General features: G+C 40.4%; 2 protein-coding genes across 5 annotated transcripts; one reads left to right on the top strand and one right to left on the bottom strand.

The window, feature by feature from the left end:
- Positions 1-758: 758 nt before the first annotated feature.
- LOC136447816 (RING finger protein nhl-1-like) lies at positions 759-11912 on the bottom strand. Of its 4 annotated transcripts, none has more exons than XM_066446885.1 (4): positions 11822-11912; positions 4832-6248; positions 3130-3228; positions 759-1872 (listed from the first exon to the last, which is right to left on the bottom strand). In XM_066446885.1, the coding sequence occupies exons 2-4, from the start codon at positions 6236-6238 to the stop codon at positions 1258-1260; spliced, it is 2121 nt and encodes a 706-aa protein (XP_066302982.1). In that variant the 5' UTR covers positions 6239-6248; positions 11822-11912; the 3' UTR covers positions 759-1257. The 4 variants fall into 4 exon arrangements, with proteins under 4 accessions (XP_066302982.1, XP_066302980.1, XP_066302981.1 ...); XM_066446883.1 differs by lacking the exon at positions 11822-11912 and adding an exon at positions 10103-10218; XM_066446884.1 differs by lacking the exon at positions 11822-11912 and adding an exon at positions 9706-10034.
- On the top strand, positions 11847-21520 carry LOC136447817 (ciliogenesis-associated TTC17-interacting protein-like). The gene is made up of 10 exons (XM_066446886.1): positions 11847-11935; positions 12384-12569; positions 13048-13103; positions 13380-13466; positions 14196-14256; positions 15439-15542; positions 16174-16298; positions 16928-17004; positions 18143-18231; positions 20587-21520. Exons 1-10 carry the CDS (start codon positions 11872-11874, stop codon positions 20827-20829), a joined length of 1092 nt encoding a protein of 363 aa, XP_066302983.1. The 5' UTR covers positions 11847-11871; the 3' UTR covers positions 20830-21520.
- Positions 21521-22391: the final 871 nt, after the last annotated feature.

Below are 22391 nucleotides of genomic sequence, written 5' to 3'. Positions count from 1 at the left end.
ACTTTCAACTTACAACACTGCAATATCGAACCTTTGTGGCCCATACAATATCAACATACTCATATTTTTTCATGACCAGTTATAACGTATATCAGCACACAAGTCCTGTACCACCAAATGATTTTTTACCCTTTCTAGACTGTACTCATTTGCCCCATCGTAACTTCCAAATGGTATGGTGTATGATCAAGTTTGCAGAGGGTGATAAGCATATAAATATTAATCACTCTCCATAATAAGCCTTTGATTATTTGGCCAAGATAATGTATTCGTGGAACTCTAGTTTCATTTGTGTTTGGTATGTTGATAGCTCAAATGATGATTGACATAATTAGATGTTAATTACGAAAATCATGATCTAGTTTGCATGATTAATAAGAAAATCTTATGAACCCAATGTGTTCCCTGAAGGGACTAATCAAATATGTGACATTCATAATTGAGGAAGACAGGAATATTTAGAGATATGAATTAAGCAAATGAAGACCTAATTTGCATAATCAAAGAGAAAATGCTATGTAATTCCTAAGTGTTAAAAGACTGGAATTTCATACTTGCAGCATTTGGAAGTAAAGGTGAACATCAATAGACATAAATGACGCAAATCAGGGCTTTATTTACATAATTGGTGAGGAAATGCTACTGAAACAACAGCTTTCTTTGCTAGGATATGACCTTCATACTGTGAACATTTTGTATTTTAGGTGGCAAAACATTTGGATGATTGCATCTCAGAACTCTATCAATTGAAGGAAAAATACAGATTCAGTTTTTTTATTGATATTGACTGGTATGTAACATAAGATTGTGTAAGAGTCTGTGTAACATTGGCACAAAATGATAATCAGTGTGAAACAAAACAACTTCAACCAACACTATTACAATCAGTTACTGGTGTGAGAAGCAGTCACGTTTCATGATGTGTTATAATCTTGCTTAAACTTAAAGTCTTTTTCATTATGTTACAGCAAGTCAAGTCAAGTTAGGTCCGTGAGAATATAAAGTGTAAGGCTTCACATTCACTAGAACAAAGATACCTAAAGGAATTCCTAGTTCCGTTTCATGAAGAAACCTTCGTGTACAATAGCCTGTTTTCTCTGAAAGTCAGCTTGCATAGCAGAAGTCCAAATGATTCTAAGACAGCAGTTTGGTGACACCTCAGTGGCTTGTCTAATAGTATAACACTGGTATAAAGCACTTCAACACAGTGAAATCATTGAACAATTACCACATTGAAATGATTGAAAAATCAGATTCCTAAAATACCTGAATTCTGTGATTCTCCCTATCACTGACCACAACATTTCCCCTGGACATGAGTGCTACCCCCTCTAGTCCTTTCACCTCCCCGTCCCCACTTCCCCATGTCCCAAAGGAACACAGAAAGCTGCCATCTTGCCTGAAAACTTGTAACCGATTGTTTCCACTGTCTCCAACGATGATATGGCCTTCCTGGTCCACGGCGACCCCGCGTGGGTACTTAAACTGACCATTTCCACACCCCTCATGCCCGAACTTTAACAAAAACCGCCCATACTTGTCAAAAACCTGTATTCTGTGGTTGCTGCTGTCACTGACAATGACCTTGTTGTCCCTTGCCACAGCGATGTAGTGTGGATTTTCAAACTGGCCGTTACCGTTCCCAAGCCGGCCAAACTTTCGCACAAACGCACCGTCAAGACGGAAAACCTGTACTCTGTGGTTATCTTTGTCACAGACATAGATGAATCCCATCCTGTCCGTAGCGACCCCCCATGGGTAACTTAGCTGTCCATCACGGCTGCCTTCCTGCCCGAACTGACGAATGAATCGCCCGTTACTGTCAAAGATCTGAACACGATGGTTGTATCTGTCTGCTGTCACGATCCAACCCTGGAGGAAAAGAAAGGTTAGAACGTTACTCGAGACATGAAGCATGTTCCCTTAGATATTCCAGTACTTTTTCTGTGTTGACGCCCCTGTTAACTCTCAAGAATGTAAAGATCCAAATAGATATTCCCCAAATTTAAACAGTTTGAAAATTAACATCAACATCAAGGGCATCAAACCATTTACACAGACCAAAGATGGAAAATAATTGACTATACCCAGAGCTGTCACAGAACAAATATCAGTAATCATCACGTAGCCAAATGACATTGACCAATGAGAAGGCTCCATTTTGCCATAACCACTGGTCATTATCACTCCATATTCACCACTAGTAAGCTCTCCACACAAGTCCAACATGGTGGTCAAGTGTACCAGAATTGGTCCTACTTTCAATTTGACCTATGACTTGACAAATGCTTTAAGGTGTGTATCATTAAAAGATCTACATGTTTATGTTATAGAGGAGTAAAATAACAGGACCTGTCTCATTTATGTGTCAGATATCTATATTTAATAGCTTCAGTCACTTGGTGGCTTATTTGGTGGTTGTAGGAACCGATCATACCTTATACTATTATAGAATTTTGATAAACAATTATGACACCATACAAACCTCTGGGCATGTCATCAACTATATCATTTATCAACAAGTAGTAACTGAAATGCACACATTTTTCTGACTTTGATCCCTTTTCAAAGAAAAAAAATCATAATGGTGACATTTTTGTGGAATGTTGAGGAATGTTGATTGTTTTAATAAATGTTACATGTAACTCCTTGGAGGTACTGAAGACAGTTGCTGTTGTCACTTAGAGCCAAGGCCACTGGAGGAGTGGTTTGATAAAATTGATATAGGATACAACACAGTGTATTCTGTATCACCAGATCCTACTCGTGGTAGGGTCGGGACCGAGGGTGATGAGAAATACACCATCATGTTGTACAGCATTCTATTTATGTCATGCCAACCTGAGAAAACACACATTTCAATGCGAAATGCACCAGAAGTTGAGAAAATCTGGTATCTTCAGAGTCAGACTAAAAATTGAAACAAAAGCAATTCCAACATTCAAATCCAGTATTTTCAACAGTATTCGAAGTGCATTCGAATGATTCTATGAAAGCCCATGTGATATAAGTACTAGTAGAAGCCTGTGTGATAACCCAGAATATCATACGGTCAGGAACAACTGTATTGAATGTTATCACGGCCAAGGTATAACATAAGGTGCAAAACGTGATAAAGTAATAACTCACCTGTGAGTTGACTGTGACACCAGCCAGACAATCAAACTCCCCCTCCCCTGTCCCATACGAGCCAAACACTCGCACCAACTGTCCATTGGGTGTGAAGACCTGAAGAAGAAAAATTATAATCATAAAGAATTCAACTGGTCACCAACTCAAAAAATGTACTCACTGGAATTTTTGATGAAGATGTAGATGGCCTCCTTTACTCCACTCACAAACTACTCATGTTGGGTATCCAGAATGTCAATGTCCATTATATTTCACTCCATATCACAACTATACATAAACTGGGGCGAGCCAAATTTTTACTATATTGTGTGCAGATTGTAAGAATTCTAGGAATTGTACAGGAATGTGAAAGTCCATTGGACGATAACTCAAAAATGCCTGGATGTATTGTCTTCATATTTTGTAGGTGGGTAGATCTGTGGGAGACCTTGTAATGATTAGATTTTGGGCCCCCTAGCAACCTTCTATGGTACTGCAGGGGAACTTTCACTTTTCAAATCTCGTCTTCTGAACATGCTATAGTCATGATTTTTAAGTGGTGGATAGCTCTTTGTTAGGAAAATATGTCCTGTAGATTTGGACCCCCTAGCGGCTTTTTTGGAACTGCAGGAGCTGATTTTGACTCAAACTTTGAAAGACAATAACGCAAGAAGAGGATGACGGATCATCATAATTTTTGGTGTGTAGACAGCTTAAGTGATGATTTACATAATCATATGCCAATTCTGCAAATCAATATCTGATTTGCATAATAAATGAGGACAGTTAATAAATCAGCTGCATTCTATTATAGGACTCTCAAACACATGACATATGTAACTGAGAAAGATAAATATAGATAGATATCAATTATGCAAATTGATACTTAGTTTGCATAATTAATGACAAAATACTATAAATCCATAGTGGTAAATGATGGGGATTTCATTTTTGCACCATTTGGAAGTTAAGTAAATGTGGCCACTATTAGACACAAATCTTGCAGACGGCCTCATTTACATAATTTATGAGGAAATGGTACGATATTTTTTTTTGAAAACAAGATTTTCATACATTGGACAACTTGTGTTATTTTGGTAGAGAAGGTGATTGACTGATAGATTATGCGAGGTCCTTATTTGCATGTGGGTTAAAAACGAAAACGTTATCAGAGACCACCGTCGCCATGGCAACATCTTTTTATGTTGCCAATCTTGTTCCTGATGTTTTTTCTTCTTCCTCTTCTCCTCCTCCCCCTCTCCTCCTATTTTGGGTTCCCAGGCCTTGGTATTAAAACCAGATACCGGTTATACACACAAGCACACACAGACACAAACACACACAGGCACACATGCATGCATACACCAGCCTTTTTTCAGGTGCTTGCATCAGCTTTGGGGTGTCAGGAGGATGCCATCCATAAAATAAAGTCAGTGTGGCCTTACTAGTACATAGCTTTGCTTCCTTATACCGCCCTCTCACTGGACCCACGTCACGCTGGCTTCGTCGCTGCGGCCGATCGATTCGACAAGAACTCAACGAATTTCATTGACAAAAAAAGAATATTTGTAAGCTTTGTGTGTTTTGTTGTCTCTTTGGTCATACTTGTAGGTTTTGAATGATATTCCTATTATAAAGTCAAGGGTAACACAAATCCAGTTTAGGACGCAGCGACGACGCCAGTGTGCCGCGGGTTAAGTGAGAGGGGGGCTTTACTGACCTGAACTCTGTGGTTGCTGCTGTCCGCCACGATGATGTAGTTTTCAGGAGACACCGCCACCCCTCTGGGCCAGGTGAAGTGCCCCAGGTCACTGCCCTTAGATCCAAACTTCGTCAGTATCATCCCTTTTGTGCGGTAGAATGCTGATGTTGGGCTTCTACGCTGAACATGAGAGAAATCCGAGACAAGGCCGTCCAACGGGACCTCGTAACTGGTAAATTCAAGTGAGCTGTTGCCAGGTCTGGCTCTGTTCTGCTCACTTCTTCCCACTGTGGAGATGTGAGATACTCTTGGACTGTTGTTAGAATGTGCAGGGGTGGCCACACTGTTAGCTGGCTGTGGAGAAGCCTGTTGGGGGGAGACACTCGAAACAGAAGGGGATACACGGAGCTGAGATGAGGTCCGAAACATCTCTACCACTGGCAAACCTCGGAACGCTTCATTTGAAAGTGACAGGCGAGGATTTCTTGGGGGAGGATTTGATGAAACGGCAACACTGTTCGGATTTACGGTGTTTGCATTGATGACGAAGGCTGATGACGATAACTGTCCTAACGTAGCAATGTTGGAATGTAAGGTTTGACTGTTTTGAAGGGTGAACTTGACTGTTTTGCAATCGTCCACAGCAGTATCAATGGCAGTGTTCTGTAACTGTACCAGGTACTCCTTACTCTGCTTGTGGAAGCTGAGCAGTTCCGCATCAGTAACATCAGTAACAGCACTCGGACTTGCTTGGCTGATTTTCGACTCAGCCGAGTCACAATGGCTTGCAATGCTCGCCATCTCCACTTCAAGATTCTCTTGTTTCACTCTCAACAAGCGCAACTCTGACTGCAGAAATAAGTCCACCTCATTCAACAATATCTGTTCCCGCTCTCTGAGTTTACGAATGTTTTGATCTATAGAGCTTTTGATGTCCATCTTCACCATCTCTCCACTCTGCTTGATGTGGGTCGCCGTCTTTTCCACAAGATTTGCAGCTTCGGTCAACTTTGGCAGCTCTCTCCAAATTTGGTTTATCTGGTGTCCAATGTCTACCTTTAGTTGGCTTGAATGTACCTTCTTGCATGTATCACACAATCTCTTGGGACAATGAAAACATTTAGAAACAGCTGTAATTCTTCTGCAGACCTGGCAACTCTCTGACCCTGAGCTAGACGTGGCTTCAGCAGGCAGGTCCAGAAACTTCAGAATTGTGATGTTGTTGGGGAAGCCGGAAATCCCTTTGGGGGGGATGTTGTGCATGGCGCGGCATTCAGGACATTTGACCTTACGTCGGACTGGGTCAGCTAGTTGCTGTAGGCAGGGGTCCTGACAGAAGGTGTGCTGACAGGGTAGGATCTTGGGCCTCTTGTAACGGTCCAAACACACTGGACAGGTCAACAACTGTTCAATTTGTTGCTCCATGCTTCAAGACCTGGAACAATGATAATGAAAGTATAGTGACTTAAAAATACAAGTACAAGGGCTCGCCCCGTCCTCTGTTGCAGAGGTCGACGGATGATGATGATGATGACTTAAAAATAATGGGCGAATGCCATTTTGTAAAATTGAATTGAATGTAGGTTATATAGCAAAGAAAGGAGTAGTCCCTAACTGTATATAGACTTGTAGTTGTACAAACCATATTTCCCTATTTCATTACTAGATACACTGTCGGTTGCAAAACATATCTGTTCCTACATTTATACAGTAGTTTAGATTTCAGCCAAAGTGATCCAACAAATACATGATATTTTCAACATCAAACTGCATTTAGACATTTCTGCATATATATCCTTCAAGAACAACTACATTGATACTAGACTAAGCAAAGAAGTACTGTGTTTCTTAATAGTGTGAAATACAGGATGTCTGTAAGAAAATATGCAATTCTAAGATAGATCTGTTTTGAATGCTCATCACTAAGATCGAAAATATCATGTAAGCTGCCAGCAGTCAACCAAAGAAAAGGCAGGGTCGGTAGATTTTTGCTATAGGGTCTGTCGGATGATCGGAAACATTAAGTAGTACTCAGCAGCATTTTTTCAAATTCCCTATGTCCAAGAGATGTGGAAATGGCTCTGGACACACGGTTTCTTTCAGCTTCAGCGCAGTGGTCCTGTTTTGTTCATAGAGGGTAACAGCTTTGTTACTGCTGCTTCTCAGGCAGAACGGTCATGGGCTGTTGTTTCCCAGGAATGTGCATGTACAGCCTTCAAGTACGCTGGTTTCAACAATTAGGCCTAATTTAGAAAGGCCATATAGTAGAAGTATACTAAATTTCAGTTCCTGAACCCCTTACTACACTCAGCACAAAAAGTTTGGAAACTTAACTTTGGTCGATCATATCCCTGTTGTTTCTTGATCAATTTCAATGCATTATAAAAATTTATATATTGTTGGAAAGCTTGTGTAATTTCCTTTCCTATGATACCCAACTCATTATAATTGCAATCTCATGAAACAAGCACCAGGCCTGCTTACGCGAGTGGGTTGTAGAAAAAAAAGTGCCCAAATTTCCCTGCTGGTGTCACACTCAGCGCAGCGCCAAACCCATTTGTGGTGGTGTCGTCCACATCGGGAATGGAACAGTGTGTGGAGGAATGTTATGTTCACAGCTACAGATAAGAGAAGGTTTATTTCGACTGTTGAATGAGAGCCATTTCAGACCACCTCCAGTATGCAGGAATACTCTAGGATAGAATGACCCTCTGTAGCCCAGATCTCAATACAATTGAACAGTCAGTCTCAGACTCTGTGATCACTGATCAGCCTGTGCATGCAAGAATGATCAACAGAACAACACTAGTTGACCTGCGACGACTCCTTGTGGAAGATTAGCCAGGGACCGCGTAACAAAACTGGTGACAATTATGAGGAGGATGTGCCAGGCTGTGGTGACAGCGCATGGCTTAATGTGTACTCAGTATCAAGCCACCTTCATCATAACTGTCGGAGGCTCCTTTACGCATTTTTTTTGTTTGGATGAAGACTATCCTTGGCTTTCATATTAATGTGTTTTGTTGATTAAAGTTTCATATTACCCTTGTACACAAGCCATGTGCGACAAGCAGAAGAAAAAATACTGAATTGAGCGGTTGACATTAGTAGGGTAATCTGGGCACTTGTTTTATGTGACTTGCTCGCACAAGCAGGTCTGGTGCTCGTTCCATTAATTTACAATCATAATAAGTTTGGTGGGAAAGAAAATCACACACGCTTTTCAATGATACATAAATTATTGAAATTGATCAAGAAACAACGGAGATATGATCAACCAAACTTTTTGTGCTGAGTGTACATGTATATATGTTCGCTTTATTCCATCATAATGTCAATGAAGGCCTTGACTTAAGTTAATTACCCTGGTGAGTCTGGGCTTTGTTTGCTAAAACTATTGGGCAATTTAAGTTAGATAAAAAAATAAAGTAAAAACGCCACATTGTATGCAAAATTATTGCATATCAGCACTGACTGACGCCAAATATGCAAACAACCTGCATGTAAACAGATGCATCTGGACAACTTCCCACCTTTAAAAAAAACCTACTGTAAATGTTGAAATTTTGTCGTGGTTTAATGTTCACTGTTCAGGGTTTGCGGATTCGATGGGGTGGTCTACTAGGTGGGCTAGTGGGGTGGGCTACCTCAGCATTGGACCCTTTCTGGGCCTCAAGGCTATGCATGGGGGTTTGGCCTCTTATGGAATTGCCTTGAGGAAAAGATGGGTCACTCTGTGGGTGGGCCGGAAGGAATGCAACTGATCATATTGCTTTGGGGATGCTACAGTGGGGGGTGGAGGTGAGCAATGAGCGTACATTTACATCGTGCAGGAGTTTGTTATCCCCAGCTTTAGATTTTTAAACATGGAGGACCATGTTCCTTGTTCCTTAACTGCTCAGCCAAGCCAACAGGACAGTAGCATTGTGAAAGAAATGAGCAACAAAAGCAACACTAAACATTGTGTACAAACACACACACAACATTCCAACCCACGCTCATGTACTGACACACATAATCACAAATACATTTTACATTTGTATACAAGCACATGCATTTAGGTACATTCTAGTCTAAATGTGAGACATATGTTTTCAATTTTGTCAAACAAAGGCTCTCTCATTCCCTAGCTGCCCTATCCAACTTCCAGCTTATTTCCCCTTGTACCTCTTCCCTTACATCCTATTGTATACCGAGTACTTAGAAGTTTGTTTATGATAAATGGCTTTTCTACCAGTCTTGGTGGAGTTCATTGCTGACATCTACCACGCCCCCCACCTGCCATATGATCAGCTGTTGCCTTCCCTCTAGCCCACCCACAGCTTGACCCAGTTTCTCTTCAAGGAAATTCCATAAGAGGCCAAACCCCCATGCATAGCCTTGAGGCCCAGAAAGGGTACAATGCTGAGGTAGCCCACCCCACTAGCCCACCTAGTAGACCACCCCATCGAATCCGCAAACCCTACTGTTCACAAGAACCTTTATCACAAACCACTGCGAAAATGCATGCTCTGTCTTACTCCCGTCTATCACCTCGTTTCAATCGCGAACTAAAAACCACCACGAACACTTCATTTTCTTCCTACTTCAAAATTAGATTGCCGTGAACTTATAAATATTTAATTAATGGCATTTACAGTATATTACCAGTACCAACAGAGGTGTATATCTTAAGGAGGTAACGTAATTAATTAGTAATCTCCATGTTTTTATAATAATGTTTACTATACAATGCTGGTATTATAAATCTTATTAGACGTCATGAATGATAGATTTTTTTTTATATGAACTTATGAAGAATAAACAATTTACCTCTTGTGATGGTGTTCACATCAGTCACTGCACAAACATCTTCTTAAGACTTCACTTCACGACTGACAGGACAAACTTACTTGAACCAAGGACGTCCTTTGGCAATTCCTCAAGGTTGACTTTATAACATTCCCACCAGGACGGCAACAAATAAACTGTTTGAACAACCCCAGCTAAGAAAAGTTAAGCCTTGGCCTTCGCCTGGACTGGAATGTGTAACGTTACACTCTTTAAAGCACTTCCTGTTGACGTCGAGTGGGGGCTGGTGAGGGGTTTGGGGAACACCTGTTCTTGACGTCACCTAACTAACGTTATAGTTCATGGGGCGAGTCTAGTTTCCAGAGATTTCTGAAAGGTTACCACAGACGAGTAGAATTTTGAAGAATAGAATGGTTCACACACGTCAGCTAGCTACCTTTAGTCTTATGTTGCCGTAACGTAATACCGTATGCGAAGCTCGCAAAAAGACCTACTTACCCCGCTGGAGCTCCAGAGATTTCCGGTTTGCTGGTAATTGTATCATTGCGCACAAATAAAAAAAAGCTTTCTAGCCATCTCTAACTTCTGTCGGCTAACAGTTGAAAGATAACACGAACCCTAGAATGCCAGAGGCTATCATTGATTACTAACAGAAAAGAAAAAGAAAGAAACAGGTCTAAAATGAGATAGACTGCCCTGGACATGAGCTTGTTAACCTTTAACCTTTGCTCTACTCGTCGTCCCCAGGGCAGTTCCCATGGTTACATTGTGTCTCTGACTGACTCTTTATTTACGGCCGCCAAGGACAACAACAACATTGGTAAAACCAGCGACTACTTAAACATGTCGATTTGGTGACTCGCTAATATTTCTTTTCTATTGGAACCGGTATATGTCTGTGAAAAAGGAACTTACTGTTGTCAAGGTAGGTGGGCTTCAGGGTGTTGGGGGAGGGGGGTCTTCTTCTTTCATTTTGACTGGCTACCAACTTCAACTTGCTGAAGATTTTGTAGCCTATATACCGACTGTAAGGTTTGGACCATCGCACACCGGGGCATGCCCCTGCTCTTTTTCGAAAGGTGTGGTGGGTTCTTTTACTCTACTCTTTACCGAAAATTCTACTCTACTCTACTTTACGTGCGTGAGGTGTGGCTCTCCCGAGGTTATCTTAACTTTTATGACACCCAGGCTATGTTTCCATATACATGTCCATTACCTACAAACAGTAATTTGTAGCAACTTACTTCAAGTTCTACTGATTTGCCCTGTTAGGAAACCATTTTTGGGTGGCAGATATTGATATCATCAAGTGTTATCCTAGGTTTGGGCTGAGCAGTTAATTTTTGAACTGCAGGGTTTTTTTTAAGGTTTCCTCCCTGGCTAAATTGGCATTTTGACTTTTCATTTTTTTTCTCAATTTGTGCAAACGTACGTTTGTAGCTTTAATCATTATGCACATGGAAAACATAGTTTCATAGCAGTGTTATATGTACCAAAGTGCTGTATTTTCTCTTAGAAAAAAACCATATTAAGGGCAATAGAATTTGATGACGTCATCCATATGTTCCACAAAATCAGATTTTGAATTCTTTGATGACCAGCTATCAATATTCAGTTCTTTCTTAATCTGTTAATGAGAAAACAATGAAAAGTCAAAATGCCAATTTAGCCAGGGAGGAAAGCTTAAAAGATTTCAAAGAGGATAGAAAATAGGCTAAATACTCTTTAATAGAAAATGGGATAAGTCAGAAGAAGGTTGCAATATTCCTATTCAAGCTTGTAGAGTTGTAAAAACCCAAAGAGGCGAGTACGCCGCTCCCGGGATTCGAACTCGCACCAATCCCGATCTGGATCCGCACGGCTTGGGAATCCAACGCACTAACCATTAGGCTAAAAGTTCTGGACCAGTTAGACTGGTCAGTTAGTGGAGGTTGATCCCAACTGTTATACTAGTACTTCTCCCCCTTTTCTTTTAAGACTCGTCTCCGAGTACGACATCCCTGTGTGGCACTCTTTGCCGTTACTCACAGGGCCGGTGTGGGAACCACTGAAAAACCCCGAAGGGGCAAGTACGCCGCTCCCGGGATTCAAACCACTAGGCTAAAAGGTCTGGACCAGTTAGACTGGTCAGTTAGTGGAGGTTGATCCCCACTGTTACAGAGTATTGATGATAATGTTTAGGTTTTCTGTAACATTATAACTTGTACTGGAACTTACCCTGCTACTTTGACTGTTTCCACAGTGCACTGATCTGATCTGATGTCAGGATGAACGGCTCAACTGCCTCAGTCCAGCCAAGCCAAGACACCCTCCAGTTCCTGCAGGCTATAGGTAAGGGTTTGATAAATACTGGTAGTCTGTTCAGGGCACATAATCACATGGCAGCCTTGCTATTGCCAGCTGAGTTTGGAAGCCATAATTGGTTTCAAGGTTTCACACCACAGAACGGCATACAACATTCAGCCTGTCTACCACGGGAGTCCCAAAAGACCCCTCGAGATGTTCAGCGAAATACCACAAGATATCTGGCAAAATACCGCGAGGTATCCAGCAAAATCCCACACTAGACAACATGAAATTGATGCCATGAAATCCTAAAGAGATTGTGGGACTGTGATGCAAATCCCAAAGTCTGTATTCTTGTTTTTTCTTTTACTTCTACCAGTAGAGGTATACAGGAAGAACAAGTCGTATAGCATTTGACCTTCCTTCACTGTCCAACTTTGTATCTTCTGACACAGTTTTGTGAAATGTTGCTAACAACTCCACTTCTCTGCAGAGCCTGAAGACCTGTCCCTAGCCACCTTTGTGGACTCCCTGGTGACAACATCAGACACTGGGAAGGAGCTGGGAGAATTCACAGTCAGTATCCAGTATGCCAAGTACAAGGGTGAAGATGCTTACCTGATCCATGCCAACAGTCATGGAGCCATTGATAATGTGCCATGTGGCACTTCCATTACAGGTGAGATTCCACATTCTGTCGTAATTTACAAACATGAAATTTCATCTATCTAACATCAGACTTAAAGCTTTAAAGAACGGTTGCAGTCAGATATGCGAAGACTAGGTGTAACAGACCGTTCGGTGTAATATAACCAGCTGCTGCCGCGCCGCTTGCCTGCGAAGCTGGTGTGTTACGCCTAATGGCGGTCATACCGGCTATATAGATACAGATACAGGTACAGATACAGACTTACGACTGCTGAGCAGAGAAATTCCACACACACCCCAACAGTTACTTGTACAGAAAATTAGTTTTTTAGCATTAGAACATACAACTTCCTGTTTTTTGTATTCTAGTCTTCTAAACCTTCCATTTGTGCAAGTGACATGTTCACAACTACTTTTTAATTTTTCAGCAATGTAATAATTATTGCTATGTGTGCTTACTTTTCTCCTCAACTGTATATGACTAATGTTGTTTCCTCTTTGCTTACCAGCTTATGTTTCACCAAAGCTGGAGACGTTGGAACAACAGCACCATGAGTATGTGAAAGTAAGTGAGCATACATGCGTGATCAGACTCCAAGTAGAAAGTAATCACATGTATTTATTTTACAAAAGATTAACTTATTCAAAAACAAGTTTATCATAAACTTTATGTAAAATATATGCATTATTTGTACCCAATTTGCATGATTTGTATCTTTCCCTTGTCTTAATACATGACTCACATCTTTCCTGATTATGAATGACGTTCATTTTGACCTAATTATTTGTTTAATGGATAATTTGGTTTCTTTGTCAATGCTGATGATGTCTTGTCCTGTAGCTTGCTGATCACCCGTTGGACAGAAAAACCTTCATCGTCATTCAGGATGACAAGATGGTCATCAACAAGGTCGTGACCCAAGGAGAGGTCAGTCTGGTTCCTATGGGTGTGTCCGTCTTGTAAAGGGTCGTTGCCATTTTGAAACAATCAATATGATATTGCTGACTGGTAGATACAATATCCAAGCATATCATACCTTTTTTGTGGGCAAAAACGTCCAAAAATGTATAGAAAGCAACATTTTAATTACATCATAGTATTGTGAAAAAGAAAGTACACCAGCTTGGATTCGAATTCTGACAGGTCAAAAAGCCTAATTTCAAAAATCGTAACCTTTATGCCACGAAACATTACGGTTTTGCCGAAGCGTGCTACACAATAAAAAATATGGCATCGGCCGTTTCAATTGGCACCGACTGTTTTAAATGCTGCCGACCGTTTACGAGACAGAAATTAGCGTGTATGTGGGACTGCAACATGCGAACCCCATCCAAGGATGTTGCTACTGTTCCAGAGGATGTGGACTACAGAAAAAAGACTTCCAATTCATTTTCTTTAATTCCTCTATTACATTGTATAGTACAGGATACCAGATTCGAATGTTGGAATTGCTGTTTTTTTCTGCTGAATTTCATGTTTGGAATGTGTGTTTGCTCGGGGTGGTATGACATAGATGAAATACAACACGGTGTATTCCGCATCACCCTCGGTCCCAGCCCTCCCGCGGGTTACCGTGGGTGATACAGAATACACTATGTTGTAATCTATATATACTGGCTGGGCATTGCTGTATCTCATAGATATTTGTTTATCCAGGAAGTGAGCAGAGGAGCCGAGACCTTTGATCTAACTACCATGAAGGGATTTATATCAGAGGGTAGGTGTGACATACATGTACAAAAATGATGGAGGAAGAACTTCATTTTAGCTTTAACAGGTTTGTTTGTTTGAACCTTTGTTTATTCATGATAAGCTCAAATCGGCACGCAGGCCACTTTTCATTGAGGTCATGAGGGAAGAGGTAAGGGCCAGATACAATATAGCAGAGATACAAAGTCATTTGAGTCCTAATAACTCTATCAACATATATCATTACATATTTATGGTACAACAATATACAATTTATACAACATAAAGTAGGGCGAAAGCTGGTTCATGGTCCGTGTCCGTTCGTTTTGTTCATTTCCGTTACTTCAAGAGTCTCTTAAAAGAAGTCAGATTCGGAGCCGTACGTGTGTCTGGCGGTAGGCTGTTCCAGACAGTATGAAAGTAGATGAGATAGATAGAATTTGCCTTTCTTAGCAAAAGTGGGTCCATAACACTTCAAACCCACCTTCTATTTGGGTAAATCCTTCTTTGAAGATTTTTTTTCTGTTTACGAATATTTTTCTCTGTTAATGTTTTTATCTTCAGTGTTTTTCAAAAATGATATAACTTCAAAGTACATGAAAACTGTACTTTAAATAATTTCCAACAAATCGGTGGGTCTACTGTACAATGGTAGTACCAGATGAGTTGGTTGTCTTCTACAGAAGTTTTTTCGCTGTCGCTCCATATTTTTTCTGACAACATCTGACAACTAATTAGATCGGAGTGGCCTAAATACTATGGTAACGGAATATTTTCCTTGAAGAGAAAGTATTTGTACACTGGATTTCTCTTTATACTGTAATATTGTTTAAGATTCTAAAATCCTGAACCTTCAAATGTGATGTATGAAGATGACAAAGACTCTTTAGATGTAGGTGTATTTTTGTTAGAAACATTAGCTAAGAAGTCGACAGAAAACTTGGTTGCACGTGCATGCACTTTGCTGAAGAGCTTTCTTTTCAATAACTTTCAAATTGCATTCTTCCTTTGATTTTCAAGAAACTGCAACTCACCATCAAGACTTTTGAAAATAGTTTTCTTGACATTCCAAATGTTCCATAAGACATTGTATTTTGACAGTAATGGCATTACATTGTACTTTCTGACTCACCCTTGTACATGTATGTTCTAGATGCTAAACAGTTCTTTCAAGGATGCCAAGCCCTTTATCTTTGTTGTTGTCTTTCAGGATCTAACTTGCTGTTGCAGCGTATCCTCGTTCGGAAAGGCCTTCCTGCTTCTCTCTCCTTCCTGTCGTTTGACTCGGAAACGAACCTTTGTACTACGACTTACGTAAGGATGTTTGTAGTTATTTGCATTTTTCATACATATCACGGACTGCAAGTGTTTGTTTGTTTGACAGACCAGGTCAGACTGCTACTGTCACTGTTCTTGCACGCTGTGTAAGGTGATTTACACTCTGGTCACCAAATTCAGGAACATCTGTTTCAGTAACATCTCTTACCACTTAAGTAAGAAGGTTGAGACATTTACATTAGCCACATATATGACAAGAAATTGCCGTTTTTATGATAATCTGCAATTTTTTTGGCTTTCTAAAGGAACAAATGATCATACAATTCCTATCGTAAACCATACTGATTTTGTCGTTTACTTTCTACTTGCACAAAATGTATTTCAAGCCCTGAGCTTTACAAAGTCCTCCAAGAAAAGTGAAAGATGGAAAATAAAAGATTTAATGTTTGGTATCACCATTTTCTGTAAGTTCATGATTTGCAAAACCTTTCTGACTGAGATTTCATAATGAAGGTAACTTTTTCTGGCCCAAATTTTTTTTGCCATCAATTTTGAGGTGCCCAGTGGATGTTATCCATATAATAAAACCAGTATGGCATTACCTGGTCAGGCATTAGGTAAATAAGGTGCCCTTTGTTTGGATATTGAAAGTGTTATTTTGATCCAGAAATCCCTGGAGGCGAGGAGGGAGACAGTAGGAAAGGAGGAGGTGGAAGTTGTTGGGATCGAGCGTACGATCCACTCTACCGCTGACCTGCCCACGACATGGCAGTCCTACTTCCTGAAGGATGGGTGAGTCTTTCTCAGCTTCAATCTAAGGATTGGACCAGGAGGTATATTGTAAGATTTGTATGATATTAGGGATGGGAGTTGAGAAAGAACACCTTACCGATGTAGCTCCAATTTGCATGATTTACGTATGATGATATAACCTCAACTTACAGTTCTCACAAATATGAAAGTCCCATCACTTATTGCTGTATATAATGTTTTCTACATTGTATAATTATGGTGTTACTTTAAAGGAGACTGACACAAGCTTTCCAGTGAAATAACACGTCATGCTAATCATTACAAAACAACGGACACATGATCAAGGAAACTTCAGGCACTTTTCTTTCGTGACCTCAGATAATTAGCCCTGGTGCTCAACCCTGGTGCTCAACCCAGGGAAGCATGATCATAACAAACGGGATGTCATTGTAAAGGGCACTAGATGAGCCTTCCAATGGTATACAATACATTTGGGCGTAACAAAGTTTATACAAGTCATTACATGTGCAATCACCATTTCATCCTCACCATTATCTAATGGTTACGTGGCCAGCTTTTTTTAAAAGCATTTCTTGTTTGTGTTAAGTTTAGATATTTCTATTGTTTGACTGCTATGTGTTTACATGTATGTACTGTTTCCTACCCAGGCATCTCTGCAACAGGGTGCAAGTGGGCTCCCCTGTCACCATGAAACTCCTCAGGATGCCTCGCATCGTGGAGAAAGGTAAATACAAGGACAGAATATTCTGCCTCACACACTCTTCGTTATTGTAAGATAGCTTACAATACAGGGCTCTAGCCAGCGGCAGTTTTGCCATAAATTTACGGAACTTTGCTGCGTGTTACGGAAAAAATTCAAGACCAATCCGTAAACCTTGACGGAAAAAAATCGGGAGAAAAGATATAGACAGGGCCTGTCTATATCTTTTCTCCCGATTTTTTTCCGTCAAGGTTTACGGATTGGTCTTGAATTTTTTCTGACAGGGCTTGAACTTTTGCAAAGATCTCCAGAAAAGAAGCGGAAGTTTGAAGCGAGGTCGATTCAGGCCATTTCTATCTTCCGCCGGCGGCAGGTGACAACCCCAAGGTGGCTTTATAGCAGACAAACGGAGGCGCGGTGGTTGCCAGTGGTTCGTGGGCCGAGAGAAAATCAGCATCGTGTGCCCCCCTCCCCACTACTAGTGCCCCACTACAATTCTGGCCGGTCGCATCGGGCTGACGTTTTTTCGGCTGTTTTGCCCGGTTCACCGCTAGTTATAGCCACACAAAAAATACTCCGGTAGTTACCAGGCTTTCCGTATTTTTTGGGTAAACATTGTTAAAGTTTTACGCCGAGTTACACGCACTCTTCCCGCGAAAACTGGTGTTGATAGTTTTAGACCTCAGAATACAATATGAAGCAATTTTAGTACAGCAAGACCTGCATCGAGGTAAAATACCATGCTGGCTTTCCAATATTAGTAGAATCCTTGAAGAGTCTGGTTTTGCCTACCTTAATTCTACTTAAAAATACTTTGACTTTATTGACTTTGACTTTATTGAAGAAAATCCATTAGTGTTGTGCCCAAAGTCTTCCTGGCCTTCTTACTAACAATAGACATGTAACAATACATAGTTATTACATACAGTGATGATGACAACATAACAAACAGCCATCCAGTATGTATATTAATTACATTTAATTGCAGATCATTAAAATTACTGTCTAGTTGTTGTGTTTACTGATATACATTATCTGCTCAAGCTGATCTAAATAAAGCAAAGACTAAAGGATAACTTTCTTCAACATTTTTACTCAGAATTGAACTCAGGGGATAAAAAAAAAAGTTAAGAACTTATATAATCTTCTTTTTGTTTTGCAGAAGAACCAAGTGAAAGACCAGTGTTTGAGAAGAAGGGACTGGACATCAATGAGGATATGCAGTTGTTCTCCATGTTCCTGGATAGAAAGGTAAGAATGTTACAGTGGAGAGTTGGCAACCACCAATATTCATGACAACATTTCATCTTGTGAACTTATTCATGGTTGAATATTTTTCACATGTTGGAGTATGTTTGACCTTTTGGTTTATAAGAGAAAACAAAAGACATCATGAAACTGAACCTGTAAATCGTTCAAATAATCAACGAATTTGAACCACACAAACTACTGGTACTTTTGTCAAAAGGTATGTTTCGTTACATGTATGTCAGTAAATGATAAAATGCGTTTGAACCCCGAGTGTCATCCTAGTTAATTGGTTGGTAAATGGAGTGCCTTGAACTAACTAGGATGACACTCGTTTAGGCTAACAATCTCCGTCCGCTCTGATTTACGACAGGTTTTCTGTTTTTCTTCGTATTTTATGCAAGTGAGGAATTGGAGGGGAATAGCCATCATTATTGTATCATCATCATTATAGCCATCACGATTTTAGCTAGTTCCATGATCATTTTTTGAACACAGTAAGATTAGGAGAATGGCGGTGCCGTAAAGAGTTAAATTGTTAACGATTTTCAGATTGGGGGCATTTGCATTTCGCCCTCGATTCAATATTAGATTGATAGTGAGTCAGAATCGTAGAGTCTTCGACAATAAGTGATGTAAAAATCTTGTTGGTTTGAAATCTGGGAAGGTCTGTTTGTCCATGTCTACCGGGGTCACCTTCCTGGCTGTTTTTCGCCCAAAGGTTGCAATGCGTTGGTGTTGTTGATTCCAGTGCAGTCCAATTTTAAACACAAGTTACGGCTCTTATATACCTTCCCAGTATTGTCAAATAATACCTATAGAAACAAACTACGTGGAGACGCACTGAATTAGCAAAGGCTATCTTAGTTTTTCGGTTACTAGTACGTAAATCCAGCGGTGCGGGTCCGTCGTGCGCTTTGTGGAACGGCCGTTGACGCCAGGCCTTGCGAGTTCTTTTTTGGAATTAAAACGATAATTCTGATGAGGTGACCTCGTGCGGTTTAGAAGGAAGCCCACAACGTCCTCAAAATTGATAACAAGTTATATACCACGGGAAAGAAGAGACTTCGGTCTATTCTACACGCTAGATTTCCTTTTGTTGTGATATCGGGAAAAAGGTAAAAACGCATGGCGAATTCTCACTAAAATCAACTGATTTCAGGTCATATTATCAAATGGGTACAGGTTGAAAATCGGTCTAAAAATCTGTAGGAGGAAAATGGGAAGCTTGAAAATTATAGATGCAATGAAATAATGAACATATATAGTTGCAAACTCAAGCAACAAGCTTTGTTGTAAGTAGTGCCGACGCCGGGGGGTCATGGAACGTACAACTGGCTCAAAACGGCGCACGGTTCGCTGTTGCAGGCAGTAAGACATTTTGAGGCCAGATTTATATCGCTTCGGGGCGATGTATTGGCATGAAACTCGGAATTCATAAAGGGGAGACCATCGTGAACGTAATTCTATACAACGATTTGAGTTCTAAGTTGCAAGTAAATGTCCAGAGTAGATAATCACTAAAACGTCAAACCGGACGCGTTCTATTCTGGAATCAAAATTATGACATGGCTTTGCGCGGATTGGGGGCATCTGCATTTCGCCCTCGAAATCTATGATAAGTCATATACCGAGAGAAACTACAGAGTTTTCTCTTTCTTACGCACTAGATTTCCTGTTGGTTTGAAATCTACAACAGGTTGAAAACAAGAGGCGAAATTACACGAAAATCGCCTGATTTTGGGTTGAATTTTTGACAGGAAAGCGGTAAACAATCGGTTCAAAAATCTATAGGAGTAAAAAATGAGGCTGAAATATTGTAAATAACTTGAAAACAGAAAGATAAACGGTCATATGTCCCAGGGACAAGCTTTCTTGTAAGGCGTGTTGACGCCCTGAGTCATGGAACGGACTACTTTCTCTCGCGGAAGGAAAATGAAACTGCCTCGAACTCTCGACGTGGCGTGGCGGCTGAAAAATTGGCTTATTTCGTTCTTACCTGTTAGAAATCACTTCGCGCGGAGATTGTAATGGAACACCTGATTCTCCAGGTTCTGGAAATGTCGTTGGAATGCATTCTTTTATTTCTTGATGTGCGCAATGACATACACAGTTTGTGAGCAAAATACCCCCTATGACGAAAGCAGTTTGTGTGGCCGTGGTTCAAATTCATCTACTCCCCTGATATTGGCTGTTTTTTTGTTTTTCTTAAGGGATATAGAGGTACAGTGTACAATGTTTGTTCACTTTATGTCTGCACTTTGCAAATAGCAGGAAAATGTAGGGACTTGGGTGCAGAGTGTTGACAATATGTGACTTGAGGTGCCAGATACTCAACTGTACCATATAATCTTTCAGGACCAGTTGAAGAATGACCATGCCATGTACATGAGACACCATCCCGAGCTACAAGCCATCCTGGCAGACTTCCTCCAGTTTCTGCTTCTTAGGAAGCCAGAAGACATTTTTCCCTTTGCCGTTGACTACTTCTCCTCCTTCTCCTCCCAACTGCCCTCCCACAGTCCTTATGCAAAGTCTTCTGAGATCCCACCCAAGCCTCAGAAAGTTGACACAAACTTGCCTCCGCCACCTTACCCTTAAGTGTTTGTAACAAGTAAAGACCATCAATTTTTCACACAGTCGTTTTTCGGTGTACTTTAAGAAAAAGTGAATATGCTCCCAAAAATTCAATATGATATAAAATTTCTGCAACTTTCACAAGTACCATAATCAAAAAGCTTGTTTTGTTACCATAAGGTGCTTATAACCAAGATGACATTGTATTATTTGTTCTATCTCTTTAGTAAGGCTTCAGACTGCCCAATATGTTAAATTCTTGCAGCTTGATTAAACATGATAACAATTTTATGTCCTGGACTGGTTTATCTGCTGGAGATGTGTTCTTGATAGTGATGTCAAGAATGTAATACTAAAGACGGTCTACTTTTCATCATGATTGTTAACTTAAGCATTAGGACAAAAAGACTGGACATTTTACATACTAGATGTTTGTCCAGATATTGTATTGATGACATGGTCAGGCTTTAGTCTATGCATAATGCACGCATGAACTATAATTTTGCTTGATCCACCTTTCACTGTACAGTACTGTAGTTTGTTAATTGATAACCCAATAGTTTTTGTTTGGGTGTTGTCTTTTCATACATTGATGTTACTTCACCCCAGTTGTAGAAATGTTGATGTGTGATAGACAATAAAGTTTTTGTGCCAGGGTATACAGCTCTGACTCTGAAATGTGACCATTTAATAAAAAAAAGTTATGTCCTTTTAATCGTGCCCAGTTCTTCCGTGACCGGGGTCCGTGGTAGTGCACTACAAAAAAGTGACGAAAGGGTTTCGAGGGTCTGGGTTTGAGTTCACATTTCTCATAAAGTGCTTCGAACTGACATTGAATACTAACATGTCTGAAAAGAGTGTGAATTTGTGTGTTTTTGGTGAAAATTGACTTTGGCTCTGAGCCTTATTTCCAGATATTCCTCTGCGTTGATTGTGAAGAGCACCTTCACCCGAGATTGACCTTTGTAGGCTGCTGTGGGTGGTGTTGCTATGCCTCGCGCCGTGGATGAAAAGATTCTTAGTACTAGAGTTTTCTTTATAATTGGTTTGAATAAACGCTAGGTTTTTCTCTTTCTGACATTAGTCGTTTCTGCCAACAAAATTGTTTCTGAGTTTTATCCTACGCAAAAATGCCAAATTTTGCGCATCATTTTTGATGTGAAAATGTTTTTCCTTCTAATTTAGCAAAACTAGAGAGGTTGAAGAAACAAAACCCAGTTAGTCTTGTAGTGGAAGGGATATGCTTTCGTCCCATACACAGTTGATTTGCTTCAGAATAGTTCCCTGGAAGACACCGTACCTAGCCTTAAGGGCGTGCAGCCGTGAAACCCAAAATAAACTGAGGTGTGCTCCCTTAGTTTAAGGCCTAAGAAAAGAACTGTTGTTTCTTCTGGTTATGGTACTGAAAACTAGATGCAACATCAGCGAAACCAGCAGAAATGCAAACTTGACAGACTAACGTATTCCGAACACTGTCTGAAAGGCTACGGAAACCATGCATTTGAAGATGACGTCAAAAAGTCTCCATGCATGGTTGTTCACTGGTTTACAAATGTTATATCCGCTTCCTGCTAAACACAATTTTC

The sequence above is a fragment of the Branchiostoma lanceolatum genome, chromosome 13, assembly GCF_035083965.1.
Source record: "Branchiostoma lanceolatum isolate klBraLanc5 chromosome 13, klBraLanc5.hap2, whole genome shotgun sequence".
Lineage (NCBI taxonomy): Eukaryota > Metazoa > Chordata > Leptocardii > Amphioxiformes > Branchiostomatidae > Branchiostoma > Branchiostoma lanceolatum.
Note: the sequence above shows the minus strand (reverse complement) of the source record. Positions and strands in the feature narration are given on the sequence as shown.

What these genes read in the sequence shown, in the direction of transcription:
- LOC136447817 (XM_066446886.1), top strand. Translation starts at nt 11,872, where the DNA reads ATGAACGGCTCAACTGCCTCAGTCCAGCCAAGCCAAGACACCCTCCAG. An exon ending in AGGTCGTGACCCAAGGAGAG is followed by an intron (nt 13,467 to 14,195) that starts GTCAGTCTGGTT and finishes TTGTTTATCCAG; the next exon opens with GAAGTGAGCAGAGGAGCCGA. An exon ending in GAAGGGATTTATATCAGAGG is followed by an intron (nt 14,257 to 15,438) that starts GTAGGTGTGACA and finishes GTTGTCTTTCAG; the next exon opens with GATCTAACTTGCTGTTGCAG.
- LOC136447816 (XM_066446885.1), bottom strand. Translation starts at nt 6,238, where the DNA reads ATGGAGCAACAAATTGAACAGTTGTTGACCTGTCCAGTGTGTTTGGAC. An exon ending in GCAGCAACCACAGAGTTCAG is followed by an intron (nt 3,229 to 4,831) that starts GTCAGTAAAGCC and finishes TTTCTTCTTCAG; the next exon opens with GTCTTCACACCCAATGGACA. An exon ending in GTGTCACAGTCAACTCACAG is followed by an intron (nt 1,873 to 3,129) that starts GTGAGTTATTAC and finishes CTTTTCCTCCAG; the next exon opens with GGTTGGATCGTGACAGCAGA.